This window comes from Cynocephalus volans, chromosome 14, assembly GCF_027409185.1.
Source record: "Cynocephalus volans isolate mCynVol1 chromosome 14, mCynVol1.pri, whole genome shotgun sequence".
NCBI lineage: Eukaryota > Metazoa > Chordata > Mammalia > Dermoptera > Cynocephalidae > Cynocephalus > Cynocephalus volans.
The window spans coordinates 90733003-90759707 of record NC_084473.1 but is presented as its reverse complement, the minus strand read 5'-3'; the positions used below and the strand labels follow the sequence as shown (position 1 = coordinate 90759707).

The 26705-nt window shown below is 47.3% G+C and overlaps 1 protein-coding gene across 1 annotated transcript in view; it reads right to left on the bottom strand.

Moving 5' to 3' along the window:
* Nucleotides 1–6652: 6652 nt before the first annotated feature.
* KCNIP3 (potassium voltage-gated channel interacting protein 3) overlaps nucleotides 6653–26705 on the bottom strand; it is a 33773-nt gene continuing 13720 nt past the window's right edge. The window contains exons 2-8 of the mRNA XM_063078031.1: nucleotides 17288–17412; nucleotides 16787–16856; nucleotides 16458–16528; nucleotides 11330–11437; nucleotides 10570–10674; nucleotides 9439–9501; nucleotides 6653–8723 (exon numbers count right to left, since the gene is read on the bottom strand). Of these exons, the coding sequence (XP_062934101.1) occupies nucleotides 8676–8723; nucleotides 9439–9501; nucleotides 10570–10674; nucleotides 11330–11437; nucleotides 16458–16528; nucleotides 16787–16856; nucleotides 17288–17412 (590 nt within the window). The 3' untranslated portion in view covers nucleotides 6653–8675. The remainder of the gene's footprint in view (nucleotides 8724–9438; nucleotides 9502–10569; nucleotides 10675–11329; nucleotides 11438–16457; nucleotides 16529–16786; nucleotides 16857–17287; nucleotides 17413–26705) is intronic.

Below are 26705 nucleotides of genomic sequence, written 5' to 3'. Positions count from 1 at the left end.
TGGGGTAACGGTGTATTAAGAGACTAGTAACTATGCATATTAAATCATCTTAACAGCCCTATCGGGACTGTTTTTCTGCTCATTTTACAGATAAGGAAATTGAGGCTTAGCAAGGTAAACTAACGTGTTCAAGATGACACAGAAACTTCCAGAACAGAAGCCTGGGCCCTATGCCCTAGATGTCACAAGGCCTTTGAGATATGGCATGTGTTAAGGAGTTATCAGAGATGGGTACTGGGGACCCAGCTCTTCTCTACCCTCAGGGCAGGGTGGAGGGAAGGAGGCCTCTGTAGTGGATTGAATTATGTCCCCCCAGAACTTATTGGAGCTTGAATTTTGTCCCCCAAGTTTTATGTATTAGAAACTTAGCCCCCACTGTGACTGTTAATAGGGTGGGAAATCCTATTATGGTAATCGAAAGGTGGAGCCTTGGAGAGGTGATTAGATTGCAGGACCGTGCAATAGTGAATGGATTAAAAATGGTGGTCAGGGGCATGGTTCTGAGGGTTTTAAAAGGAGAGGAGAGTCCATCTCTTTCTCTCTCTCTGCTTCCACTGTCTTGCAATGTGACACCCCTGGGTCACTGTTGATACCACCAGATGAACTTTGGACTTCCCAGCCTCAGAAACTGTAGGCAATAAATTTTGTTTTTCTTTATAAATCGCCCAGTTTCAGGTATTTTGTTATAAGCAACATAAATGGACTAATACAGCTTCCCTGTATGCCACCACACCCCCTACCTTGGGCAGCCCCACCCCCTTCTAGCCTGGATGAACTTGGGTGTTGATAACTGGGCGGGGAGTGGCATAACCCTACCTGTCTCTGCAGAGCTGAGTGGACAAGTGCTAACACCTGTCCTGGGACTGGCAAGAGGCTTGGCAAGGGAAAAACACACCCAGCTGGGAGGACAGTCTTCAGACCAATCAGTTCCTCTGGGGGCAGTGGGAGTGTCCCCTCCAGAGAGAAAGAGGAGCGTCTAGTAGCAGGAAGACACTGTGCACAACAGAGAGGCAGAGCAGAGAGCAGTCAAGTTTCAGGGAAGCGGCCCTCGGAGCAGGGAATGGCTCACTCCCCTACACTGGGCCTCAAGGTGGCCCAACCTTGTTGAGCTGGATTTGGTACCTGAACATCCTGTGCTCATTTAAGCCTGGTTCTGCAGTGCAGGCCCATACTTGCCTTTTTTACAGATGAGAAAACTGAGGCACAGAGAGATTGTGTACCTTGCTCAGGGTCATATAGCTGGTGAATGGTGAGCTGGGGTTTGAGTTCCAGCAGACTGGCTTCAGAGCCTCCACCCTCAGTGACTGTCACAAAGGCATCTTGGGAGCTGCTGGCTGCTCTATATGTTTGAGGCCAACTCAGGCCCTCTAGAATTTCCCCACAGTCCTTATTCTGTGTCCCGCTCATCTCTCTTCTGTCCAGTGAGACCACTTGAGCAGTGCCAAGCACCCCTGTCACCTTCCTGCCCTGGGCATCTGTTCAAGCTGACTTCTCAGCCAGAAATGACCACCTGCTCACCATCTTCAAGCCCCCACTTACCCAGGCAGGAATGAGTCCTCCCTCCTCTGTGCTCCACTTATAATGTTTAAATGAGGCAAGTGGTGGTCTGTGTTCTGTCACTCTAATTTATGCCCACGTCCCTTCATTCTGAAACCCCACCACCGCCCCACTCGGTGCAGAAAGAGAACAGGATTTGGGGTAGGCAGAACTGTTCCAAGTACCCATTCTGTCACTGGGAAAGTTCATGGAAAGATATGCATTTCTAGTTTTTATCATAAATGAGCGTTGAATGTTTTTAATACTTTCTAATGAGATGCTCATAAGGTTTTTTCATTTAATTTGTTGTTCCAATATCTATTTCTGTGTAGAAACCTCCCCCAAATGTAGCAGCTTCACACAACAACAATGACATTTATTTGCTAGTCAGTGTGCAGCTGGGGCACGGCTCATCAGGGACGGCCTATCTGTCTTTGCTCAGTCAGCATCAGCTGGGCTGGCTCAAAGCCAGGGGACTGGAATCATCTGAAGTCTCACTCACGCACTCACTCACTCACTTGCTTGATAGTTGATGCTGCTGGCTGTAAGCTGGGACATCCGGTGCAACTGTTCGCAGGAACACTTATATGTGGCCTCTGCATGTGGCATGGGATTCCTCACAATATGGCAGCTGGGTTCCCAAGGGCAAGCATCTTGAGAGAGAATCAGGCAGAAGCTATATTGCCCTTGATGACCTAGCCTCAGAAATCAAGCTGCGTCACTTCTGCCACATTCTATTCATCAAGACGGTCACAAAAGTCCTACTGAGTTACAAGGGTAGGGGAAATAGACTCCATCTCTTGATGAGGGAATGATAAAATATGGAAGAGCATGTGAACTGGAAATATCGTGGCAGCTATTTTCAGAATTTATACTGATTGATTTTCATTTTTATTGTTTTTGCAAGTAACATTGCATTTCTTTAAAATTTTACCTTAGTAAAGGTTAATGTTAATCAGTATCTTTTTCCTCCATCCAAATAACCCATTTCCCCCTGACTTAACAGCTACCGTTGCCATGTATTTTAATTTTATCTTGGAGGGCCGGCCCGTGGCTCACTCGGTAGAGTGCGGTGCTGATAATTTTATCTTGGATTTTTGTTTCTAATTTTCCCCCCAAACTTTTAAATCCCACAAGGCATTTTTCTTATTGTTTTATACAAACCAGTGTTTGTTTAAATGTACTCAATATTTACTGCTCTCTGTGCTCTTCCTGCTTCTTGCATCTCAGACCTTTTGGCAGGGAGGTTGCCTTCCTTCTATAAGAAGTGAATCCTGGTCATTTTCTTTAGCGGGTATCTATTGGTAACAAACTTTCTTATGTTCATCTGAAAACATTTTAATTTTGCCTGGTATAAAGTTATAGATTGGCAGTTATTTTCTCCCAAGAAATTGAAGATATCATGTGTTGCTTTTTTCTCTCTGGCTGCCTTTGCTATCTCTTTGCCTTTAGTGTTCTGCAATTTCACCGATATGTGTAGATAAGTGTTTCTTTTTATCTAGCTTGCTTGGCACTTGTTTGATTTTCTTAAATCTGTGAATTGGTGTCTGTGGTTGTTAATTTTATGTGTCAACTTGGCTAGGCTATGGGACCCAGTGGTCAGACTTTAGTATAGATGTTGCTGTGAAGGTACAGATGCTCCTTGACTTAAGATGGGACAATGTCCCAATAAACCCATCATAAGCTGAAAATATCATGTCAAAATGCATTTAATACATCTAACCTACCAAACATCATAGCTTAGCCTAGCCTACCTTAAACATGCTCAGAACACTTACATTAGCCTTCAGTTGGGCAAAATCATCTAATACAAAGCCTATTTAATGATAAAGTGTTGAATATCTCATAATTTATTGAATACTGTATTGATAGTGAAAAACAAAATAGTTGTATGGATAATCTCCATCAGTATACGTAGCTGAAAGCTCCATCATAAACTTGAAAAATCTTAAGTTGAACTATCGTTAAGTTGAGGACCATCTGTACTTTGTAGATGTGATTAACATTTATGATCAGTAGACTTTAAGTAAAGCAGATTACCTGCTATCACGTGAGTGGGCCTCATCCAATCAGTTGAAGGCCTAAAGAGCAAAAACTGAGGTATGCCAGAGAAAAAGGAATTCTGCCTCAAGATTGTAATATAGAAATTCTGCCTGAGTTTTTGGTCTGCTGGCCTGTCCCTATGAATTTTGGACTCAATACTGCATTTTCAACTTTTGCCTGAGTTTCCAGCCTGCTGTCCTGCCTTACAAATTTCAGACCTGCGAACCCCTACAATCATGAGCCAATTCATTAAAATCTCTCTCTTATTAAACACACACACACACACACACACACACACACACTATCTATCTATAGCATGCTTATATCCTCATATTTATGGTATACCACTCGGATTTATGGTGTACTTTCTCACTCTACTTCCTGTGTTTATTAACCTCTCCATGATATTTTTCATCTTTATTTCTTTGAGCTACATTTTTGAATGATTTCTTCAGATCTGCCTTCTAAGTCACTGATTCTTTCTTCAGCTGGGTCTGATCTACTGTTAAACCCACCCCTTCAGTTTTAAGTATACGTAGGAATGCACTTCAAAAAGTTCATGCAAAGGTTCGTATTATCTTTCAATTCTATTTCTTCCATAAACTCTTTGAAGTACCCTCACATATATATTTCCAGAAGTTTTATTTGATTCTCTTTTGCAAATCTGCTTGGCTACTCATATCATTATAGTTTCTTGTTTTCCACATATATTTTCAAGCTTGTCTTTTATTTCTTTAAACATATGAAATATAGTCATTCTATGGTTGTGTCTGATGATTCTATTATCTGAACTCCTTGTGGGTCTATTTATATAGTCTGTTGTTTCTGCTAAATCTCACTCACAGTGCCTTATTTTTTGAGTATTTGGTAATTTTTTACTGAAGTCTAGTCATCTTCCTATAATTTAACAGGGAATAACTGAAAATTAATTTCTCAAGAATATTTTCAGTGCGAATTTGGGCTGCAAGCCTATATGAGGTTCCAGCTTATGCATCCTAATTCTTAGGGGTGAATTTTCCCATTTGTTTTATGTCAGGGCTTGAGACAGTCAAATTTTCTTGCAATCTGCTGGGTGAGGGGAAGGTGGGAGGTGGATTTGCTTCATTTTACCCTGATTATCTCCAAAGGTTTGACTCTGTCGACCCAGTTTTATGGAGGAAGGATTTCCTGAAAGACTCCCCACCTGGGTGGGTGCTGGGCTTTATCTCCTGTTCTTCAGGCTTTCGAAGGATGTGGAACCAAAATTCAATCAAGCTCACCCATTTCAGAAAATTCTTTCAGGTCTCTGCTTACCTCTGTGAGTTTCCATTTCCACTTAGTTCAGGGCTCAGAGTGGGGAAGGCCACTCTGACCCTTTTTGTCAGTTCAATGATGCTTCTGAGAAAATGTTTTGTACCTTTTATTCCAGATTTTCAGTTGTTGAAAATGAAAGGAGCAATCTAGATACCCAGACCCTTCATATTATTGGAAACAGAAATACCCATAAAATATTTTTTAACGTTAAAACCTTGCATTTAATGTTTAACCCAAACCTGTCATGATATTACATACATCATGCATGTAACATACGTTATTGAAATTAGTTACTAATATTTTGATTTTTATATCTTCGTTTATAATTGAAATTGTCCTGTAATTGTTCTTTCTTATCCTAATCATGACTGATTTTTTAAAATCCTGGTAATACCCATCTTTAAAATGAGTTGGAGAGTGTTTCTTTCTTTTCTCCTAGGCAAAGACCGAGCGAGAGAATGGGACCTGTCCAAGGCCACATGAGTTTGGTGGCCTGGTCAGGACTGAGGTCCCCTGACCCTCAACTACAGGCTCTTTCTGGACCCTTCACTGCTACCCAGACACATGGAGGACACAGCTTGCTACTCCCTCTGCACCAAGTGTCCAGGTCAGAAAGGTGCTAAGTGGATGAGTAGAAAACATACGTACACATAGATGGGTGGATGGGTGGATGGATGGATGGGTGGGTGGATGGATGGATGGGTGGATGGATGGATGGATAAGTGGGTGGGTAGATGGATGGGTGGATGGATGGGTGGATGGATGGATGGGTGGGTGGGTAGATGGATGGGTGGATGGATGGGTGGGTGGGTGGATGGATGGATGGGTGGGTGGGTGGATGGATGGATGGGTGGGTGGATGGGTGGATGGGTGGGTGGATGGGTGGATGGGTGGGTGGGTGGGTGGATGGATGGGTTTTCCCCACTCTGAGCTCTGTGGCCCATCATGAAGTGGATGGTTCAGGGCTTACACCCGGCCTGGAGCCACCTGCCTGGGTCTGGGTTGAGCTCCACCCTTTAATGGCTGGGAGATCCTCTTCCTCCTCATCTTCGCCATCTGTATTCATTACGCTGTGACGAGAGTGAACATGCTGACCACAGTGGCCAGCCTGTGGCAAATGCAAGATGTTCCATTCCAGAATGCAGTTAGGGCTCCCTTGCCTGGACTGTGCCAAGGCCCTGGGTATCAGGTGGAGTGGAGCTTTTGGTGTGTGTGGTGTTGGAAGGGGACTCCTCCTGTCTGTCCTCTGGGGCCACTGCTCAAATGCTCTTTGGGCTCACTGTGAGGATAATGCCACATGGCTAGGGATGTGCCCCTGAAGCCACCAGGGCACACCTCTCAGAACCCCCTCCTCCCCAACCCCAAGTTTTGAAAATAAACACCAGGAAAGGAAAATGTGTTTAGGCAAATTCTGGTTCTTTCTGCCCCATGACCTGCAACCTCCAGCCAAGGGGACACTCAGAAAGACTTCCTGGGACTGGGAAAAAAATAATCTGGGGATGACATACTAATGGCACCTCAGGAAGTCACCGTGCCCTCTGCCAGCTTTGCATATAGGCTCCAGAGCTGGAGCTCCTGGTACGGGCTCAGAGGCCAACTGTGTGCATCTCTTCCTGACTCAGCCTTGGTGATAGCACACTGGAGGCTTGAGAATTTCAGGGACATTCCCTCCCCCTGTCAAACACCAGCACAGAGCTGGGCAGGAGCCATGGCTAATAGCAGCAGGGATGGGAGGGGCTGGACCCAAGTTCAGAGTTGGGATAAAGCCAGCAAGAGTCCCTTTCCTTTGTCAGGTTTATTTTATTAAAATATACAGGACTGAATATTGGTGGGCACTCAGAACAGGAACCACCCTCCCAGGCCATGCCCAAGGGAGATGCTTCTGCCATGCAGATATGTGGCCAGTCCCTGTCCCAGTGTGGAAGACAGACCGCTCTTGGTTGGACCTACAGCCAGTCTGGCCCTGAGGCTGGGGGCAGGGGCACGGTGGTGACCCTCTCCTGAGGACTTGGCCCCTAAGAAGCAGAGCATCACCAGCTGGGAGGGCCAGGCTGGGGGCTGGGGGGAGATCCCTGAGCTAGGGAAAGCTGATGCCCTCCTGGAGGAGGGGAGAGGCCCCCCCGTCAGACTGGAGATGGTGTCAGTGCAGCTCCGAGGGGAGGCCCATGTGTGTGTGGGTGCTGAGGGGCCCCCACGGCCTCTGCCATCCCATTTTCCTGTGAGGGCCCTGCTCACCCTGGGTCTAGCCTCCGGGGGGTACCCAGGGATCCCGGGGCTGGCCTGTGCAGAGGCGGGCTGCAGCGATGGAATGTGTCTTGTGGGAATGTTCCTCCGAAGGGCCCATGCTGCCCGGGACTGGATTCCTTTTCACATCTCTCTCTCCCCCTGGAGGTTTCTGTTGACCTGCTGTCCGGCCACAGGCTCCTTTGCTCTCACTGTTGGCTCTGGCTTTGGGCTGACATTGGCCCTTATCCCCAGAGTAGACCCCAGCCAAGCAGAGTCCCCGGGGTTTGTGCTTTTGAATGTTGGTGAGCTGGGCCGGATTGGGATGGCCTTTGAGTCCCCACTGCTCTGAGGCACAGAACAGACCCCTGAGCTTCTTCCCCAGGGCCACCCAGATAGGGGCCACTGGGACCCAGGCCTCAGCCGACCAGAAGGGCCCTGCCTGCGAAAAGCGAGCGTCCTAGGCTCCCCTCAGGGGCTGTGGCCTGAGCTGCCGGGGGTGCTTGTGCTTTTTGTAGGGGGTCGGGTTAAGCCTGAGCAGAGAGGCAGCCACCCAGCTTCGGGAGAGGGGCTGAGCCAAGGGCGATGGGCTGAGGGGGAGAGGGAGGGAGGGGCCCCTCCCAGGTCCCCCGAGCACTGCCCCCGGGCTCCTGGCTGCCAGTCCCTGAGCCATGTGACCTCCTCCCAGGACTTAAGAGGACCTTGGGGAGAGCAGGCCTGTGCTGGGGGGATGTGGGCAGCTCCACCCACCACACTCCCACTGAGCCGAGACTGAGAAGAGGGAAGGCTCTCCTGCCTGTGCAGTGGGCAAACAGTCCCTTCAGTCTCCACAGGAGACCCAGCCCCCGAGCTTGACAGGCCCCCTTCCTGTAAGTGAGGGAGAATGAACCTGGTGGCCCCCACCACCCATCCTTGTCCATGGTGGGCAGCCCAGTACAGGCTCCAGCCACCAGGTCAGTGGAGTGGCAGGGGCCCCAGGGCCCCAGGTCCCCAGGGAGGCATTTCCAGAAAGCAGCAGGCTCTGCCTCACCACCACCTCTTTCCTAGTCACAAGTCCCAGCCCCCAGGGTCCTGGGGTGAGGGGCTTTCTGGGAGCCTAGAGCAGCGGGAGGGAGTGGCTGGGGGGAGGAGGAGGCCCGAAGAGCCCCGGAGCCAGGCCCACCTTGGGGTGGGATGGGGGGTGCAGGAAGGAGGGGCGAGGCGGGCTCACACAGGAGGGGCCTTTACTCTGGAGACTGGGCCCTGCCCCGCAGGGGAGCCTGAGCCCCTTCCTGGTAACACCCCATGGCTGGCGGGCTGTGGACAGCTGCCCACCCGAGGCAGCTTCCTCCCACGGGCCTGTGCAGCTCTCACCTGGACCCGGCTCTCAGCCAGACTCAGCCCCTCCCTGGCCTCTGCCAGCCCAGAGGAACAGCTTGCGTGCGTGCATGTGTGCGTGTGTGCGTGTGAGTGTGTCTGGAGCAAACTGTTCACTTTTTGCAAATACATTAGAAAAAAGTTTCTCATGGAGGTGGCTCCTGGCAGGATTGAGGTTTCTTGGGGTGGAGGTGGCAATGGACACCCAGGCCCCTCCACATGTCCTAGATGACGTTCTCGAAAAGCTGCATGGAGCTCATGATGTTCTCGTCCTGTGTGGAGAGAGCGGAAGATGCCCTGTCAGGTGCTGGTGGGTGGGGGCAGAGGGGTGGTCCCAAAATCTGGCTGGGAATCCTGGAGTGGCTACTCTGTCTGTCTTTCTGAGTGGATGGGGGAGCTGAGGAGGTCCCTGGGCTGGTTAGGCCCAATCTGCCTGCAAGCCCAGCTGGTGACTCACTGGTGGGCTACACACACAGACGGAGGCCAGGGGTCCCTGAGGCTGCTCTGGAGTGAGGCAGTGGCGAAGACGGTGGAGGCCCAGACCCTTGCCCCGCAAGGGTGCTCTGCAGATGAGGCCAGCAGCCACGTTTGGGGGCCCTGGGCACCTTTCCCCAGTGTGACCCCCTCCAAGGGCCACAGGTCCGTATCACTCTATGTTGGCCCCACATCTGCCCCCTCTGATTGGCAGCTCTACAAGGTCAGGGCTGAGGGAGGGTCTGCCCAGATGGGCTGTGGGCTGGCTAGAGTGGGTGGATGGGGGTGGGGGTACTGGCGAGGGCATGGATTTAGACAAAAGAGTGAAAAGAGAGCTTGAAGCCTCTTTTGATCCAGCCCCCTAGGAGGTGGGGAGGGCCTGAGGACAGCTGACATGTCCTCCCTGGGCCAGCAGGGCCAGGACTGAAGGCTGTGAGTGTGGTAGGCCTCAGCCACTCACCTCCACACCCAGCCCGCACAGGACTCTGCACCCAGCCTCCCAATGCCACCTACCTTCTGACAGGTCTCCAGAAACTCGTCAATGGTCACCACCCCGTCTCGATTCCGGTCCATTTTCTGCAACCCAAGCCATGCCCAAGGTAAGTCTGTGCCCTGCCAGGGATGGCCCCTGCCCCCAGCCTGAGGACGTGGCAGTGGACAAAGGATGGGCTCCCTCCACCCCCACTTGTCCCCTTGGCAAGTGGATTCAGGCCACATAAAGTGCCTCCTGAGCCATCTCCAACCCCACTGCTGGCTTCTCTGGCATCTCCCCAGTCTGCCCTGCTCAGCTGCTCCCCTGACAGCCTCCCTGGGCTTGTGCTTCCCAGAATCTGTCCCCATGATCATCTGACCCCCTCACCTCCCTGACAGGCAGCCTGGGCAGATGAGGCAACCGAGGCCCAGGATGACCACCTGTCTAGAGGGCACCCAGCAAGTGGGAGGTGGAGCCTTCAGCCCCTCTAACCCTAACCCCTCTACCCCTCCCCCTGATGTAGAGCAAAGGCAACCCCAACCCTGCTCCTTTCACAGAGTGTTTCCCTGGAGGAGCTGGAAAAGCTCCCATAAGGCACCGGCCTGGGGCAGCACAGTGTGAGTGTACGAGCGTGTGTGTGTGCGCGAGTGCATGTGTGTGCACCTGTGGGCGTGCATGTGCGTGTGCGCTCATGTGTGAGTCTGTGTGCTCATATATGTGTATGTGTGTGTGTGTGTGTGTGTGCACGCGCGTGCTGGGGATGGCATGGTAGCTGCCTCAGAATCCACGAGCCCCAGCCTGCCCTAAGATGAGGTTTTGCAGAGAGGGCCTGCTGATGTTTTTTTTTTTTTTTTATAATGAATGGTAAGGGGATCTTAACCCTTGTCTTGGTGTTGTCAGCACCACACTCTCCCAAGTGAGCTAACCGGCTATCCCTATATAGGATCCGAACCCATGGCCTTGGTGTTACCAGCACCGCATTCTCCCATGTGAGCCACGGGCCGGCCCCCTGCCTGTGTTTTAATTCACTCCTCAGGTTATTCTATCAGCCAGGTTGGGGAAGAAGTTTAAATTCCTTATGGGGTAGTGGCTTGCCCACGGCTGCCCCGAGAGCAAGAGCCCCCTCCTCTGCCAGGCTACTCTTCCCCACCACTGGGGCGCAGCCCACTTACCCGGAAGAACCTTTCCACATGCTCTGCGGGCGCGTCCTCCCGCAGGATGGGGTAGGTGTGGCGGCCCATCATGTCGTAGATGGACTTCACGATGGCCAGCATCTCCTGGAGCGGGGAGGGGTGGTGATATGAGCCTGCTGCAAGGACCACAGGGCCTTGGCAAGGGCCAAGGGAGGGGCTGCATCAAAGGGCAGAGGGCTACCTCCAGACAGTGATGAGTGAGCGTGAAGGGTCAAGTGAGGGGGACCCCTCCCGGTGAACCCAGCTTGAGCTCCTGACCGTCCAAGAGGAATTTATCTTCAAAAGAAGTTGGAGATAGATTTTTATGTGCTTATCTCCAAAGTCTGAAACTGTAGCAACTATTTCAGACACAAAAACAAATGCTTGGATCAAACAAAACCTGTCTGTGGGCCCAAGGGGAGGGGTCCCCTGTTGGGGCCGAGGCCAGGCCCCCTGGTTTCCCCACTTATGTCTCCCCAGACTCTCCTGTACGAAGGTGACCTGAGAACACCTAATGAGCTGGACCACTGTGTGGTGAAGGGCACACAACCCTACCTATACCTAGGTGTCCAGGCCTGAGAGTCCAGGGAGGAGAGCCCGCTGGCTGCTGTCCCCTAGGGCCAGGGTGAGGTCTCGTCTCTGGGTGGGAAGGGGAGCCAGGAGAGCCAGACAGCAGGAGAGAGGATAGGAAGAGAGTCTGGGCGTGGAGCAGCAGCAGGCGAGGAGGGCGGGCGGGTGCCTGCTCCCAGCCACCCCATACCTCTTTGGTGATGTAGCCGTCTTTGTTAATGTCATAGAGATTAAAGGCCCACTTGAGCTTCTCGTGGACTGTTCCTCGCAGCAGGATGGAGAGCCCGACCACAAAGTCCTGTGCAGGAAAGGGAGGTGAGGAGAGATAATCCAAGGCCCAGATTCTGTTTGTGTGGCTGCCTCTGAAACTCACACCTCTGCAGGCGAGGCGCCTCCATAGCAGAGTGGGCGATGGTGTCCTCGAGGCAGCGCAGGTGAGTGTACGAGTGTGTGCACGTGTGTGCGTGCATGTGTGTACATGTGTGTGTGTCTGTGTGCCCATGTTGTGTATGGATGTGGATGTGAGAGGGTGTGTGTGTTGTGTGTGTGCTGGGGATGGCATGGTAGCTAATACTGATCTCAAATAAAGATATCCGAATATATGGTGTATTAGACACGTTTAATGCATTACTGCTGATAGAGAAGACCTGGGGGTGCTCTTTTAATAAACGGGGTACTCTACTTTTAGTTTTCCAGGCATCTGCTTGTCAGCTTAAAAAGCTAAACTAATGGTGTATCACTCTTGAGTCATGACATACCCGTGTGTTGCCATCACCATCACCTCTGGAGTGTGACAGATAATTTATTACTAATGTGACAGGACATGACTGTTCCAATGACTTCCATGTGAAAACTTCAACTGTTTCACAGCAGTTGGTGGAAAGCAAGTCTTTCTCCCAAGCTTCGGGAGCGTTTGAAGGGGTAAGCCCTCCCTGCCCCACGGGGTCCTCCTGGGCTACTCGGAAGGAAAGGGAGCAGAGAAGGGCTGTCCCAGAGAAGGGGTGTGCGTGCGGCCAGACTGCAGAGGGACAGGCCGTGCACCAAGGGGCTTAGTCCCCACTCAAATAATAGATTTCCTGGATTGGAGGAAGCCTGCACCCTGAGAGAAAAATACTAAGGAAAACAGAGAAAAGCAATTTAGAAGAAATAAAAACTATTCCAGGAGAAAAACACTTAACAAAAACTAGTAGATTCAAAGATTAGACATCTTGTATCCCTAAAGTAAGAATAGGATACTATAAAAAAAGAAATAATTGGAAACAAGAAAGAGTTCTTGGGAATTAACAATACAAAAGCAAAATGACAGATATAGAAGGGTTGGAAAAGAAGCAGAATCTTCTGTAAAGCGGAGTGAGAAGGCAAAGGGCTGAAAACAGGAGAGCAAAGTGAAATTTCAGAAAACTGGGTGCGAAGAGAGGACCTTGCAAGCTTCTGGAGAGAACAGCAAAGCCAAACAGAAAAACAAAATCAGGTTGCATACGCAGGGTGAGGACCATGGGCTGTGGCTGCTGGACAGCGACGCCGGAGGCAGGAGGCCCAGGGGAGGTGCCGCCACCGTCTGAGGGAGGACAACTTGCCATGGGTGTTCAGGCCCATATGACATATCAAGCAAGAGTAAGAAGACAATAAAGACACTTCTGGACACCCAAAGGCTCAAAAATTACCTCCCAAGTACTGTTTCGTAGGGAACTGCTGGAAGGTATGCCCCTAAAAGAGAGTAAAGCAACCAAGAGGAAGACAAGGGATTCCAGAACCAGGGGACCCCGTCCAGGGGAGGGGAAGAAGGCCTGGAGGGTACCAGGGAGGTATCCTCGGAGGGATGCCAGGCAGGAGGTGTAGACGACTGGAGAAGGGTCTGGGTCGAATAAACAATGAGGTCACAGAAAGCCAGACAAACGAAAAGTCAGAACAACTGTTGACTGTGGGCGGAAGAGGAACGTGTGCAGGAGGGAAACAGAGTCACAGTTTACTGTGCGGCTCAGCTGGGCTGGAATCCACATCATCACTGTAAACCGAGTGCTATCCCATTGAGTCCTACAGTCTGTTGGAAAGCCAGGGCATGGGAAAGGTGTGGTTTGAGGGAGGCCCAAACCCTCCTCACCCATGGCAGAGGGCCAATACGCAGTGCCTAAAACCAAACAGCCAAAAAGCAGCAAAAGTGCACCCCCGGAAACACCGACGCCAGTGCTGACAGTGGCTGAACAGACAAGGTACCACCTGCTATGTTTCCAGAGTGCAGGTGGATAAATTGTGTGTGTATAAGTGAAGAAAACGCAAATATTTTAAGGGAGAAACAATTGCGGGACGGTAACCACTGAAGCTCAGGCATGGTTTACATATGCAGTGACAATTCAAAGTTATCCCTGAAACCATGTCCCTCCCTCTTCCTTGGGGTTGGCAGGCACCCACCCCTCTTGTGTGCACCACGGGAAGGCACCAGTGTCACCCTCCTCCTGCCTTGTCTTCACAGCGGGCACCTTCAGCTGACACAGGCCCGTCAGGTTGTCTGTTTGTCTGCCCTGTGGAAGCAGCTCAGCCAGAGTCTGCTGCAGGCAACTGAAGAATGTCCCCATTCAGTGTCCCTTAGCCTACGTGTGTGTGTGTGAGTGGTATAGTAGTGACAGTATGAGGATACAGCAGGTGGGAATGTCCCCTGAAAGGCCACTGGCCAGTCCTCATTTGTAAAGGTAACACACAGCCGATCCCAAGTCCAGCCAGCCCATGTCAGAGTGCACGCACAGGCCTCACACAGCAGGGTTTCACATGCAGCCATTGCTAGTAGAGCCCCTTGCTTTTAACTCTGAGGTGTAGGAAGCCCGTCATATCTGCAGCCCCTGCTCGGTGGCTTGTCCCAGAGGCAGGGCCCGGGGACTGTGAGGGGCTCCTGCAGTGACACAGCAGACCTCAATTCCAGGCTAAGTCACCCAGGGTGCTCATGAGGGGTACCCGGCAGAGCCCAGAGCAGGTGCTCAGAAAGCGGTTGGGGCTGAGGGTGTGACACAGGGACTGTAGGCTGCCCTGTGCCTACTGCACTCTCACCATGGATGGGGATGCCCAGCTGGCCATGGAGCAGTTAACTGTGGGGGGAGGTACAGAGAGGCGGCCACAGCCCCCAGACATGCTCTGGCCATCACTCTCCAAATAAGCAGCTTGGCCAATGCCACTTCCAACTTGGGAGGCCTGACTTTACGCTGGGTACTGAAAAGGAACCAGTATTCTAAAGAATTGTTTTGAAAGCTTTGCACCTCCCTGGCAAGATGGATTAGCTGAATCAGAAAGGCCCTGGGTGGCATGGGGTGTTAAGACACACCTGTATGCGGCATTGCCTGCTCTGGGCAGGGGTCGGGGTGGGTGGGGGGAGAAGAAACACCAGGCTCCTTCCTGCTGGCAAATCCCAGAAGCTCCATGAAGACGAGAGCAGGAGCCAGACCCTGAGGTGTCACTAAATGTCCTGCTCAGCTCTGCCAAGGTTCGCTGGTTTTGCCATTTTGTTTTCTGGGATGGTGGTTGGTGAGGGGAGGGAAATTATAATATGTTACCGTATCAGCAAACTGTAATTACCCTGTGTCTTGTCTCTAAGAATATATGAAAAAGACTGGCGCCGTTCTAAGTATGGGTCAGCCAAGCTGACCTGAGACCCTGAGGCCGGGCACGGAGGAAGGCCCAGCGTCCTCCTGACCAGTTCTGCGCCCCAGCCCGCAGGGTCCTTTTTGACTGACCGGATCCCAACCTGTGGAGTACCAAGGTTGGGGCTGTGGGGATATGTACCCTCCTCCTTTCCTGAAAAAGTCTTCCCAGAGCAGGACCCTTTGAAATCATGAAGTTCCTCCAGGTAAACACACCCGTATGAAGCCAGAGGAATTAGTGTCACGTGTAGAGTCACGCAGAAGGCCCAGTCAGGTGCCAGGGCTGAGTGACCTTCGGAGAAGGTGCCCAGCAGAGGGGCTTTGGCACCAGCAGACCCCGATCCCACAAAGTCCTGAGCTACCACCTTAAAGAACCACAAGACCCTTACCTCTGGGGTGGGGGTGAGAGCCATGACCACAGGAGGGTGAGGAGGGTGACTGCGACCTTCCTGAGCACCTGCCACGTGCAGGGGCGCTGCTAAGACGTTTGATCATGTCATTTCTGAACAAGGAAAACCATCCCACAAAGCCTGGTTGGATCTATTACATGGGTTCCTTCTCACACTTATTCCCAGAAGTCTCAGGTGCCTCTTAAAGGGTACACCAGAAACTGGTTGCAGAGGAGGGGACCGGGGAGGACAACGAATGTTCCCTGTTTACTCCTTTGTACTGACTGGAATTTTCCCATGTGCTACAATATTGGTATTTCAGGTATTACTGAAAATAAAAAAGATGAGGAATCCATATGATTATACCAGTAACAGTTCTCAGAATGTGGTCTGGGGGGTAGTGGGGCTGTGGTCACAGCCCAAGGGCCTTGGGCAGCCCCACCGTCCGGGTGTCAGTGCGCCTGGTGGGCTCGCTGCATAAAAATAACCCGAGAGGTGTTATCGACGGGTTATTATTACCGCGGTGCGACCCGGGGCTTTCTGAGCCCAGCGAGCTCGCTCTGCCACTTTCCTGTTGGCTGCCCTTGGCCCTGGAAGCCAAGCTGGGGTGGTTATCGACCAGGCCCAGCTCTCAGCAAGGTTTTCCTCTCCAAAGAGGTTTCAGCTTTTCGCCTGCAGCTATTTTTAGGGGCCCGGACTCTACAGATGTGGCCTGTCTCAAATGATCCCCTGTGGCCAGGCCTGGGAGGAGCCCAGGACGCTGGCTGCACAGGGCAGCTGTCTTGGGGGGGAGGGCAGGCATCTTCTTCCTGACAGTGGGCAGCGCCAGGCTTCACGCACAGGGCCCAGCTTGCCTGATCCCTTGGAACCCGCTCAGGCTGAGATCTTGTCTGGATGCTTCTGGGTAACTAGGGGTAAATTCTGGGGCCGGGGGCCTGAAATCCCACCATGAGCAAGCCAGGCCTCTGAGTTAAAATTTGACCCCTTTAAAATGCAAATTCACGTTGGGTCACTACCACCTCAGCGTGCACTTAGTAGCCCCCTTGGCTGGGCAGAGCTGGATGCAAACTCCTAGAATGGAAAAAAAGCTGAGAATAGGGCGACCGAATAGCAAAATCACATTCCACTGACCTCACTGTCCCAGGGCCAGCCACGCACAGTCCACTCATTCCCCGGGTGACATGCAGGGTCGTTTCTACCCAGGATCGTGTCTGACTCTCTGGAAAGCCCTGAGAGGGTGGCCCTAGGGCAGGAAGGTGTCCTTCAGGGGCAGAGCATGTGGGAGGGGTCGGCAGGGGCTTACCTCGAAGTGGATGGCCCCGTTCCTGTCGGCATCGAAAGCGTTGAAGAGGAAGTGCGCATAGGTGGTGGCATCTGAGGAGAGCAAGGGAGAGGGCCGGGGTGTGTTGGGGCCGCCTGGCAGCTCGTCCCCCACCCCAGGCAGCCCTACCCAGGCAGGGTTTCCTACTGCATACTGGGCGGGACACCCCCTTCCACTGGGACAGAGGCAGCCCCAGGCCTCTGCAATGCAAGGGGTGGCACGGTGATGGGGGTGGCAGGAGGACTCCTTCCTCCACACAGGGACACAGCAGGCGCTTTGGAGGAGCCATGGGGGGCTTGCCTTGGACTCACCTCCCTGAGGGAAAAACTGCGAGTAAATGAGTTTGAAGGTGTCTTCATCCACCAGGCCCGTGGGACACTCCTGCAGTGGGAAAGCACCCCTCTCAGTGACCTCAGCCGCCCCCAGCTCCATGCCCTGACTCCACAGGGCCTGGCCTCTCTCCCACTTCTGAGGGGGTGGGGTCGCTGCCCAAAGCACTGCAAGGCAGCGGGTAGGCAGGAAGGGAACGGCTGGTCCACTCATGCCAAGCTGTTCCCTCATCTTCTTCTCCCCGGTACCAGCATTGGAGATGTGAAGAAAGGAGCATGGTGGTCACCACAATACTGATTCTGGGGCCTGCTCCACCCCAGACAGCTCTCCCACAAAGTCCCCTGGGATAGTTACTGTACTCTGGAAGTTTCTAGAAGATTTCCCTGGGCCAAGGACCCTCCTCCTGCCTGAAGTCAGGAACAGGGAGGACTAGATGGGTCAAGGTCTCCAGGGCCTCTCTCAGGGAAAACAGGAGCACTCACGTTCTTGAAGCCCCTGTACAGAGACTGCAGCTCCTTCTTGGTGAACTTGGTCTGTGCCTGCAGCTGGTCCAGCCCCTCTGGCTGGTGGCGCACCGTGGACAGTTCTAGCTCACTGTCACTGCTGTCTAGAGGGGAACACAGACCCGGGAGAGTGAGACATGTGGCTGTGCTCCTCCATCTTGCTCCAGGGTGGGCATCAGAGCATGGCCTGAGGTACGGGGTAGAGGCACCCTCCTTGCATGACTACCATGTACAGTCACCCAGGCTGTGCACTGCACAAATGGAGGGGCTATGACTGAAGGGCACACTCAGAAGTTGTGCCTCATGGCTGGTCCACTTCCCTGCTGTTCTTGCCCTAGAGAGACACTGAACAAGGAGGGAAAAAGACAGCATGACAGGCACGAGAAACCCTTGAGCTTCAAGCACAATTCTTAGACCACCTCCTCCATGCGGCCCTCCCTGACTTCCCCCAGGAATGACAAAGGTGCCCCTCATGGCCCTTTGTGGCCTAACATGCTGCTGTTCTACATCTGGTGCAGGGATGCTAATCACACTTGGGTAAGAGGTCAGACCTCCAGGGCCCAGAGGGCGGGGACCAGACCTTTTCTTTAAAATCAATACACCAAATGTTAACTAATCATGGCTATCTTCGGGGGAAGGTGGGATTTCAGATGATCTTTATTTTTATTTTTTTATTTATGATTTTTTTTTTTTTACATTTTCGTAATTTCTTTTGGTATGACATGCATCACTTTTACAATACAAAGTAAAGCTATGGACAGAACAGCATCGAGTACCAAAAGCATCCCCTTCCCATTGACACGCGAGGCACGAGCCCCGCTGCACCACCAGCCCCATCCCCCTGTGCACCACGCAGAACAGAGTCCATGATTATCTGTAGCTGATGCCGGCTGCTGCCTTTCCCACTGCAGCATGAGCTCTTTGGGGGCAGCCTTCCTATGCAGCTCATCCTGTGCCTGCGGTGCCTAGGACGGTGCCAGGCATGGGTCCCAGGTTGAGCCTGCTCGTGCCTGGGTCTCTCCTGTGAGCATGGCAGGAGAAATGCAGCCCACACTGCCCACTTTCAGCAAGCTCAAGAGCACCCTGAAAGAGCAATCGGATGGTTCCCTTGGTCCATGCATGCTCCCAACATCCAAGATAACTATTTTATACCTTCCTTTTCTTTAAGCTTCCAGTACCTCTTTCCTCATCCTTACCCTCAGCTTGCTTCCTATTTCACTAAGAAGACAGAAGCCACAGAAGAAAATTTCCCCAAACTGCTACCCCCACACCCACCTATCTACCTGCATCTGGTCCAGACATCGCTTCTCCTCCTTTGCAGGGGGACTGTCCCTGTTCCTGGCAAAGGCAAACCCTCTACTTGTGTAGGGATCCCAGCCCCTCTCACCTACTCAAGCACGTGGTTCCATCCACTCTCCTCACTTTTTCCTCATCAGCCCCCCCACCCCACCCACCTTCTGGATTACTCCTATCATCATATGGACATACTGTTAAATCTGGCAAACCTTAGTCAAATTAAATACAGACAAGCCCTGTAACCGAGCAATTCCATTCTGGGTAAACATTCCACACAGATTCTTCCCCAGCTAGGGGGACCTGTGCACAGAAACAGTAATTTTGGTTGGGTGAGTTGGAGGAAACCTAGGGGTCCATCACAGGCAGAATGGGCAGGCAAAATAGGGGGGATGCACACCAGGGAGAACCATGTAGACAGGATTAGATACACACACAGTAGCAGGGACTGATGTTAATGATAAGATGCTTCCTTCGATTAAGAGACAGACATTTCAGACTGGATAAAAGAAAGACCCAACTATATGCTATTTACAAAAAGGATACCCTTGATACAAAGACACAGACAGATTTAAAGTAGAAGGGCAGGAAAGGATAAGAAAGCTGAACATTTCATAATGATACAAGGATTAATTCATCAAGAAGACAGAATCATCTGAAATACACATCACCTAGTAAAAAAGTTTTGAAATACCTGAAGCAAAAGATTTGAAACTAAAGGGATAAACATTTAAACTACAATCATACTCGAAAATTTTAACATCCTTTTCCAGTAAATGATACAACAAGTAAAGATATGAAAGATTTGGAAAACACTATCAACCAATTTGATTTAATTAATTACAGAACACTATACAAAAACTGTAGAATACACATTTTTTTTCAAGAGCATATCCTGTGGTTACCAAGATATACCAGATGCTAGAAAATAAAACAGACTCTGACCACAATGATATTAAGTTAAAATTCAAAGCAATAACATATTTAGAAAATCTCAAATATTTGGAAATTAAACAATACACTTCCAATTAACTCATAGGTCAGAGAGGAAAAGGTGAATTTTGAAATATTTTAAATTGAATAATAAAGAAAATACAGCATATCAAAATTTGCTGGATGAAGGTAAAGCTGTGTTTAGAGGGAAATTTATGGCCTTAAATTCCTTTATTAGAAAAGAAGATGGGTGTAAAACCAATGACATAGCTTCTAGATCTAAGCTTTTCAGAATCTAGAAAAAGCAGAGCAAATTAAACTCAAAGAAAGTAGAAGAAAACATAATAAAAATAAGAGTAGAGATCAATGAAAAAGAAAACAGAGAAGCATAGAGCAAGGCCAATAAAGTTATTAAGAAACTCAACAGGCAAGTCATAGACTGGGAAAACATAGCTCTGGTACATGCATCTGACAAAGGACTTGTTTGTAGGATATAAATGAATGGCTACAAATCAACAATGATAATAAGACTAATAGCTCAATTTTTTAAATAGGCGAAAGACAAAGACACTTTACAAAAGAAAATATAGAAATGATCAATAGCACAGGAAGAGGTGTTTGACAGCATTAATCATCAAAGGATTGCAAACAATCCAATGCAAAATACAAAATACCCAATCATCTATCATCTCAAAAAGACTGACAACACCAAATGTTGGTTAGGATGTGGAGCAACTGGAACTCTCATATATTGTTGGTGGTGGTATAAAATGGTATAACCACTCTGGAGAACTGCTTGTCTGTTTCTTATAATGTTAAAACATACATCAACCATATGACCTATTGTACAAGAACATTTAAAGCAGCTTTATTCATAGTAGTCCAAAACTGAGAACTGACCAATCAATCAACAAAAGCAGGGAACTGTGGCACATTTACATAAGAGTACCATTCTCCATTAAAAATGAATAAACTACCAATATATGCAGCAACATGGATGCATCTCAAAAATATCATGCTGAGCAAAAAAGCTAGACATAAAAGAGTTTACACTATATGATTCCATTTATACAAAGTTCTAGAACAGGCAACACTAATGCACATGACAGAAAGCTTTATAGCACTGGTAGTTAAAAGGGTGTATACAATTGTCAAAACTCACTGAAATAAGCATTTAACACCTGTGCACTTTCTCATGTGTAAATTATACTCCAATTAAGAAAAAGAAAACATACTAATTAGACTTCTGCTTTCAGTCATGATGAGACAGTGAGTGTCAGCCTTACCTTCCCACTGCAAACAACTTTAAAACTAGAAGAAATATGTGTGAAGCAAGTGTTTTCATGTTTTAGACTACAGCGCAGGGTTATGATCTTTGAGATTAGGGACACTGAAGTGAGCTCCACATTCACTCTGAATATCTGTCTGAATACCCTTTCCAAATTATGGCCACAGGGAGTTGGGACATAAGCCAAGGAGCAGCAGTCTTACTGAGATGACAAGGCAGAGGTCAGAGTTTGGGGCTGCTGAGGCAGGTGGAGTTTTCATATCAGGGTCCTGGAGAGAAAGGAGCTGCACAGAGGGGTAGCCCCAGAAGTCTCTGTGGGGGTTCTCCTTGGACTTGGCCAAGGGCTGGGCTACACATGTTCAGAGTGATACTCTAGGGAGGTGGTGGACAGAGAGACAGAGACCTGAAAGGACATAGCAGAATTCATGCAGTGATATGAAGAATGGGAGTATGGCTCAGCCAGAATGCAGATACCTCCTTAGGTACCTCAGGTGTTCAGCTGAAACCCAACCAAGGCCTTGAGTGAGGGCATGTTCTAGACCTAAGGACAAAGTCAAAACAAAACTGCTCTAACAAAGCCTGAATTAAAGTCTGTGAAGATCAAGTGGATCTGCCAGTAATTTAATTGCCTGCAAAACTAAAATCCAATAGCATTTATATTAAAACAATATAATCCAGATTCCCTACAACATACCATTTACAATGTTCAACAAATAATAAAAAACTAAAAGACATGAGAAAAAGCAGGAAAATGTCAACATAATCAAGAGATAAAGGAATTATTAGATTTTTGTTATTAGAATTATTAGAAAAGAACTTTAAGACCACTGTTATCAACATGTTGCAAGAATTAAAGGAAAGGTGAGAAATTGGTAAAGGGCTACAAAAAATCAATTACATTGTGTATTGAATATACATATTATCCTGATTTGAGCATCACACATTGCTCACAGGTATTAATATTCGACGTTGTGTCCCACAGATATGTACAATTAATTATGCTTCAATAAAAAAAAAGAATTAGAGGAAAGAAAAGAGTAACAGGTGGGAATCTTAGTGGGAAAACAAAACTTAAAAAAGAACCTAATGGAACCTCTAAACATGAACAAAATGATACCTAAAGTTAAAAATTCACTTGATGAGCTTCAGAGAAGATTGGAGGCAGACACTACAGAAGAATAGGTGAACTTCAAAGTCAATAGGAATTATCCCAACTGAAAACAAAGAAAAAAAACTACTGACAAAACCATGCACAGAGACTCAGTGACAATATCAAGCAGCCTAATATTTATGCAATTAAAATTCCAGAAGTACAGAAAAGAGAAACAGGGATACAAAAATATTTGAGGAAATAATGGCCAAAGTTTCCCTAAATTTGTTAAAAACATTAATCTATAGATGCAAGAAACTCAGTGAATCCCAAGAAGGGTAAATAAAAATAAAACCACCTCTAGGAACATCATGGTCAAACTGATGAAAACCAGAGATAAAGAGTCAGCAAGGAAAGGGAAACCATAAGGGAGAACCATCATAAGAAAGATAGCTGACTTCTCCGGAGAAGTAATGGAGATCATAGGACAATGGAACACCACCACCTTTAGATTGTTGAAAGAAAAAAATCTGTTAATCTAGAGTTCTTTATCCAGTGATAATATCCTTTAAAAATGTGGGTGAAATAAAGGCATTTTCAGATAAATGAATGCTAGAGAATTTGTCACCAGCAGAACTACACCACAAGAAGTGCTAAAGGAAGTATGCTATGGTTTGAATGACCCCCAAACCCATGTTGGAGCTTAATCCCCAACATGGGAAAGATGGGGTTTTTAAGAAGTGATAGGACCACGGGGGCTATGTCCTCATGAATGGATTAATCCACTCATGGATTAATGGGTTAATGGATTAAAGGGTCATCACGGGCATGGACTGGCAGCTTTATAAAGAGAGCACATGAATGCACTCTGGAGGCACTCTTGCCCAGCCCTCTCCATGTGATACTCTGTGTCCTCAGGGACTCTGCAGAGAGTCCCTGCTGGAAGAAGGCCCTCACCAGATGCGCCCCTTGCATGCTGGACTTCCAAGCCTCCCAAACTGTAAGAAATAAATTTCATTTTCTTATAAATTACCCAGTTTCAGGTATTGTGTTATAAGCAACAGGAAATGGACTAAAACAAAGTACTTCAGGATGAAGGGAAAGGTATGAAATGGAAACCTAGATATACAGAAAAATAACAGGAAGCTAACAGGAATATTTTGAACTGAATATATATGAAAAGATAAATCAAAATTTGGGGGATCAAGACTTAGAAGGAAATTTAAAGCATTAAATACCGACTTTAGAAAAGAAGAAGTTTTTAAATAAGTAATGTAATTCCTGCCATAAGAAACTAGAAATTGTAGAGTAAAATAACCCTAAAGCAAGCAGAAGACAGGAAACAGGAAAAGAGAAAAAATTAATGAATTTGAAAACAAAAAACCAGAGAACATCCAAGAGACATCAATAAAACTGATACAACTCTAGCAAGAATAAAAAAGAAAAAAAGAGAGAAAACACAAATTACCCATATCAGGAATCAAACACGGGAAATAAGTAAGACCCTCCAGACATTAAAAGGATATGAAGGCAATATTATGAACAAGTCTTTGCACTCAAGTTTAACAATGTTGATAAAGTGGACCAATTCCTCAAAAATCACAAACTACCCAAATTCACCAAAGATGAAAAGACAACCTGAATAGTCCCAACCAATATTTCTCATGAACATAGGTGCAAAATTTCTCAACAAAATATTATCAAATTGAATCCACTGACATATAAAAGGAATAATGCACCACACCATGTGGGTTTTCCAGGAATGTGAGGATGATTCAATATTTGAAAATAAATCACCATAATCCACTGTATTAATAGTCTTGACGTAGTTTGAACATATTTGACCTTCCAAAACTCATGTTGAAATCTGATCCCCAATGTGGCAGTGCTGGGAGGTGGGACCTAGTGGGAGGTTCTTGTGTCATGATGGAGGATCCCTCCTGAATAGATTAATGCCCTCCCATGGGGTGAGCGAGTTATTGCTCTATTAGTTAATTCCTGTGAGAGGGGGTTATTAAAAAGAGTCTGGCATCACCCCACCTCTCTCTTGATTTTCTCTTGCCATGTGATCTCTTACACATGGTGGCTTCCCTTCCATTTTCCACCATGAGTGGAAGCAGACTGAAGCCCTCACAGATGCAGTTGCCCAAATGTGAAATTTCCAGCATACAGAATCATAAGCCAAATAAACCTCCTTTCTTATAAAATACCCAGTCTCAGGTATTCTGTTATAGCAACACAAAAATGGACTAATACAGTCTAAAGAAGAGAAAACTGATATATATCAATCATATCAATTGATGCAGAAAAAGCATTTGACAAAATGCAGGGTAGATAATCCCAAGGAATCTACAAAAAACCCTCTAATGTGTGAGTTTCGCAAGATCACAAGAAACAAGGTCAACACGCAATGTATAATTGGAAACCAAAATTTAAAAAACAATACTAAGGCTGGCTGGTTAGCTCAGTTGGTTTGAGTGCAGTGCTATAACACCAAGGTCAAGGGTTCAGATTCCCTTACAAGCCAGCTGCCAAAAGCAAAAAACAATACTATTTACAATCACTCACCCCACAAATGAAATACTTAGGTGTAAATCTAACAAAACATGCAAATAATCTGTATGCCAAAAACTACAAAATGTTGACTGAAAAAAAATCATGGAAGATTTAAATAAGTGAAGAGACATACCGTGTTCATGGATAGGAATACTAAACACCATAAAGATGTCAATTATCTCCAAAATGATCTACAGATTTAACACAATTCCTATCAAAATCCCAGCAAATTTTTTTTTTTTTTTTGCAGCTGGCCAGCATAGGGGATCTGAACACTTCCTTGACTTTGGTGTTGTCAACACCATGTTCTAGCCATCTGAGTTAACTGGCCTTTTGTACGTATAGACAGAGTATTCTAAAATTTACGTGGAAAGGCAGAGGAACTAGAATTTCTAAAACAATTTTGCAAAAGAAGAATAAGGATACTGTTAAATACAAAGGTAAACACAGACTGGAAGAAAATATTTGCAAATCATATATCTGACAAAGATATCCAGAATATATTAAGAACTCTCAAAACTCAGCAGTAAGAAAACAAAGAACACAAATTAATACACACACAAAAGACTTGATGAAACACTTCACTATAGAGGATATATGGATGGCAAATGAGCACATAAAAGATGTTTAAGACTACTTTCCATTAGGGAAATACACACAAAACCACAGTGAATTACTACTATATGCCTATTAGAATTGCTTAAATAACAAATACTTACAATATCAAGTGCTGGTAAGGATGCAGAACAAGTAGAAATGTTATGCTTTGCTGGCAGGCATAAAAGAAACTGTACTGCCACTCTGGAAATCAGTTTGGCAGTTTCTTATAAACACACACTCACCATAAGACCCAGTAATCCCACTCCTGGTTATTTATCTAAGTGAAATCAAAGTTATTACAGTCTCACAAAAGCTTTTAGGCAAATGTTTAGAGCAACTTTCTTCATAATCTCCCCAAACTGGAAATAATCCAAATGTCCTCAACCAGTAAAAGGATAAACTGTGGTACATTCACACAATGGATACTATACAGAGATAAAGAAAACAAAATATTGTTATATGCAACAACATGAATGTATCTCAAATGCCGTAATTAAGTGAGAGAATCCATGCTCAAGAGGCTAAACAATATATGATGCCATTTATATGATGTTCTGGACCAGAAAAAATAAAACTACAGGGAAGGAGCAGAAATCAGTGGCTACCAGGAGCTGGGGGCAAAGGAGGGTTTGACTAAAAGGGGCAGCATGAGGGGACCCTTCGTGGTAATGTAATTGTTCTATGTGTTGATGGTGATAGTGGTTACGAGACTATGCATATGCTGCTCCAACAAAAGGAGAATTTCACATTAATTTAAATTGGAAAAAATTAACATGAAATAAAATTAGAATAATTGCCTATGGGGAGGAGGAAAATGGGGGACTAAAGGGAAAAAATAAACAAAACAAGAGAGGTTTTAAACAAGTCAAGGCTGATAAATGCCCATGAACTAAAGAATATGATTAACTTAATACTCTCTCTTGAGGGCCAAAAACCAAAATTAAACAAAACTCTCAATCCTGCCGCTATTTCTTACATTAAGAAAACAACAACAACAACAACAACAAACAACAACAACAACAACAGCAGAACTCCTCTGACCCTACTTTCTCTGAGCTTTCTTCTCACGATCTTTAACTCAGAGTCTTCTCTTCCCCTCTTCCTCTTCTCCCTTGACGTTGCTCAACTCCAAGCACAGTGCTCTTAAAAGGATCATCGATGATCTCCACACTGTTAATCCAGCGATCAATACAACAGTTTTGATTCCAAAGTCATGTAAGGGCTCCACAAGAATGAGAATCATATGCCCATCTCACTGTTGAACACAGATGCAAAACCCTAAACCAAATGTTAGCCACCTGAGTCCAACTATACAAGCATGTTTTAAATAGTACATAATGATCAAGAAGATTTTATCCGGAAGAGTATAAAGATGGAAATCCTATGAAAATCTTAATGCAGGATTTGATACGCTTCCACATCTATTTGTAATTAAAATAAATAAAAACTCTCAGCAAACTTCTGGTCAAAGGTAACTTCCTTAACTTGATGAAGCTTGTATTTTCAAATCACATGTTTATTTACAGAAAAATTTACAGAAAATATTAGAATTAACGGTGAAAGCTCAAATTCTCTTCAAGGTTTGAGACAAGATTGGCCACAATCACCAATAACTGATGTCCTGCCAATGCTCTATG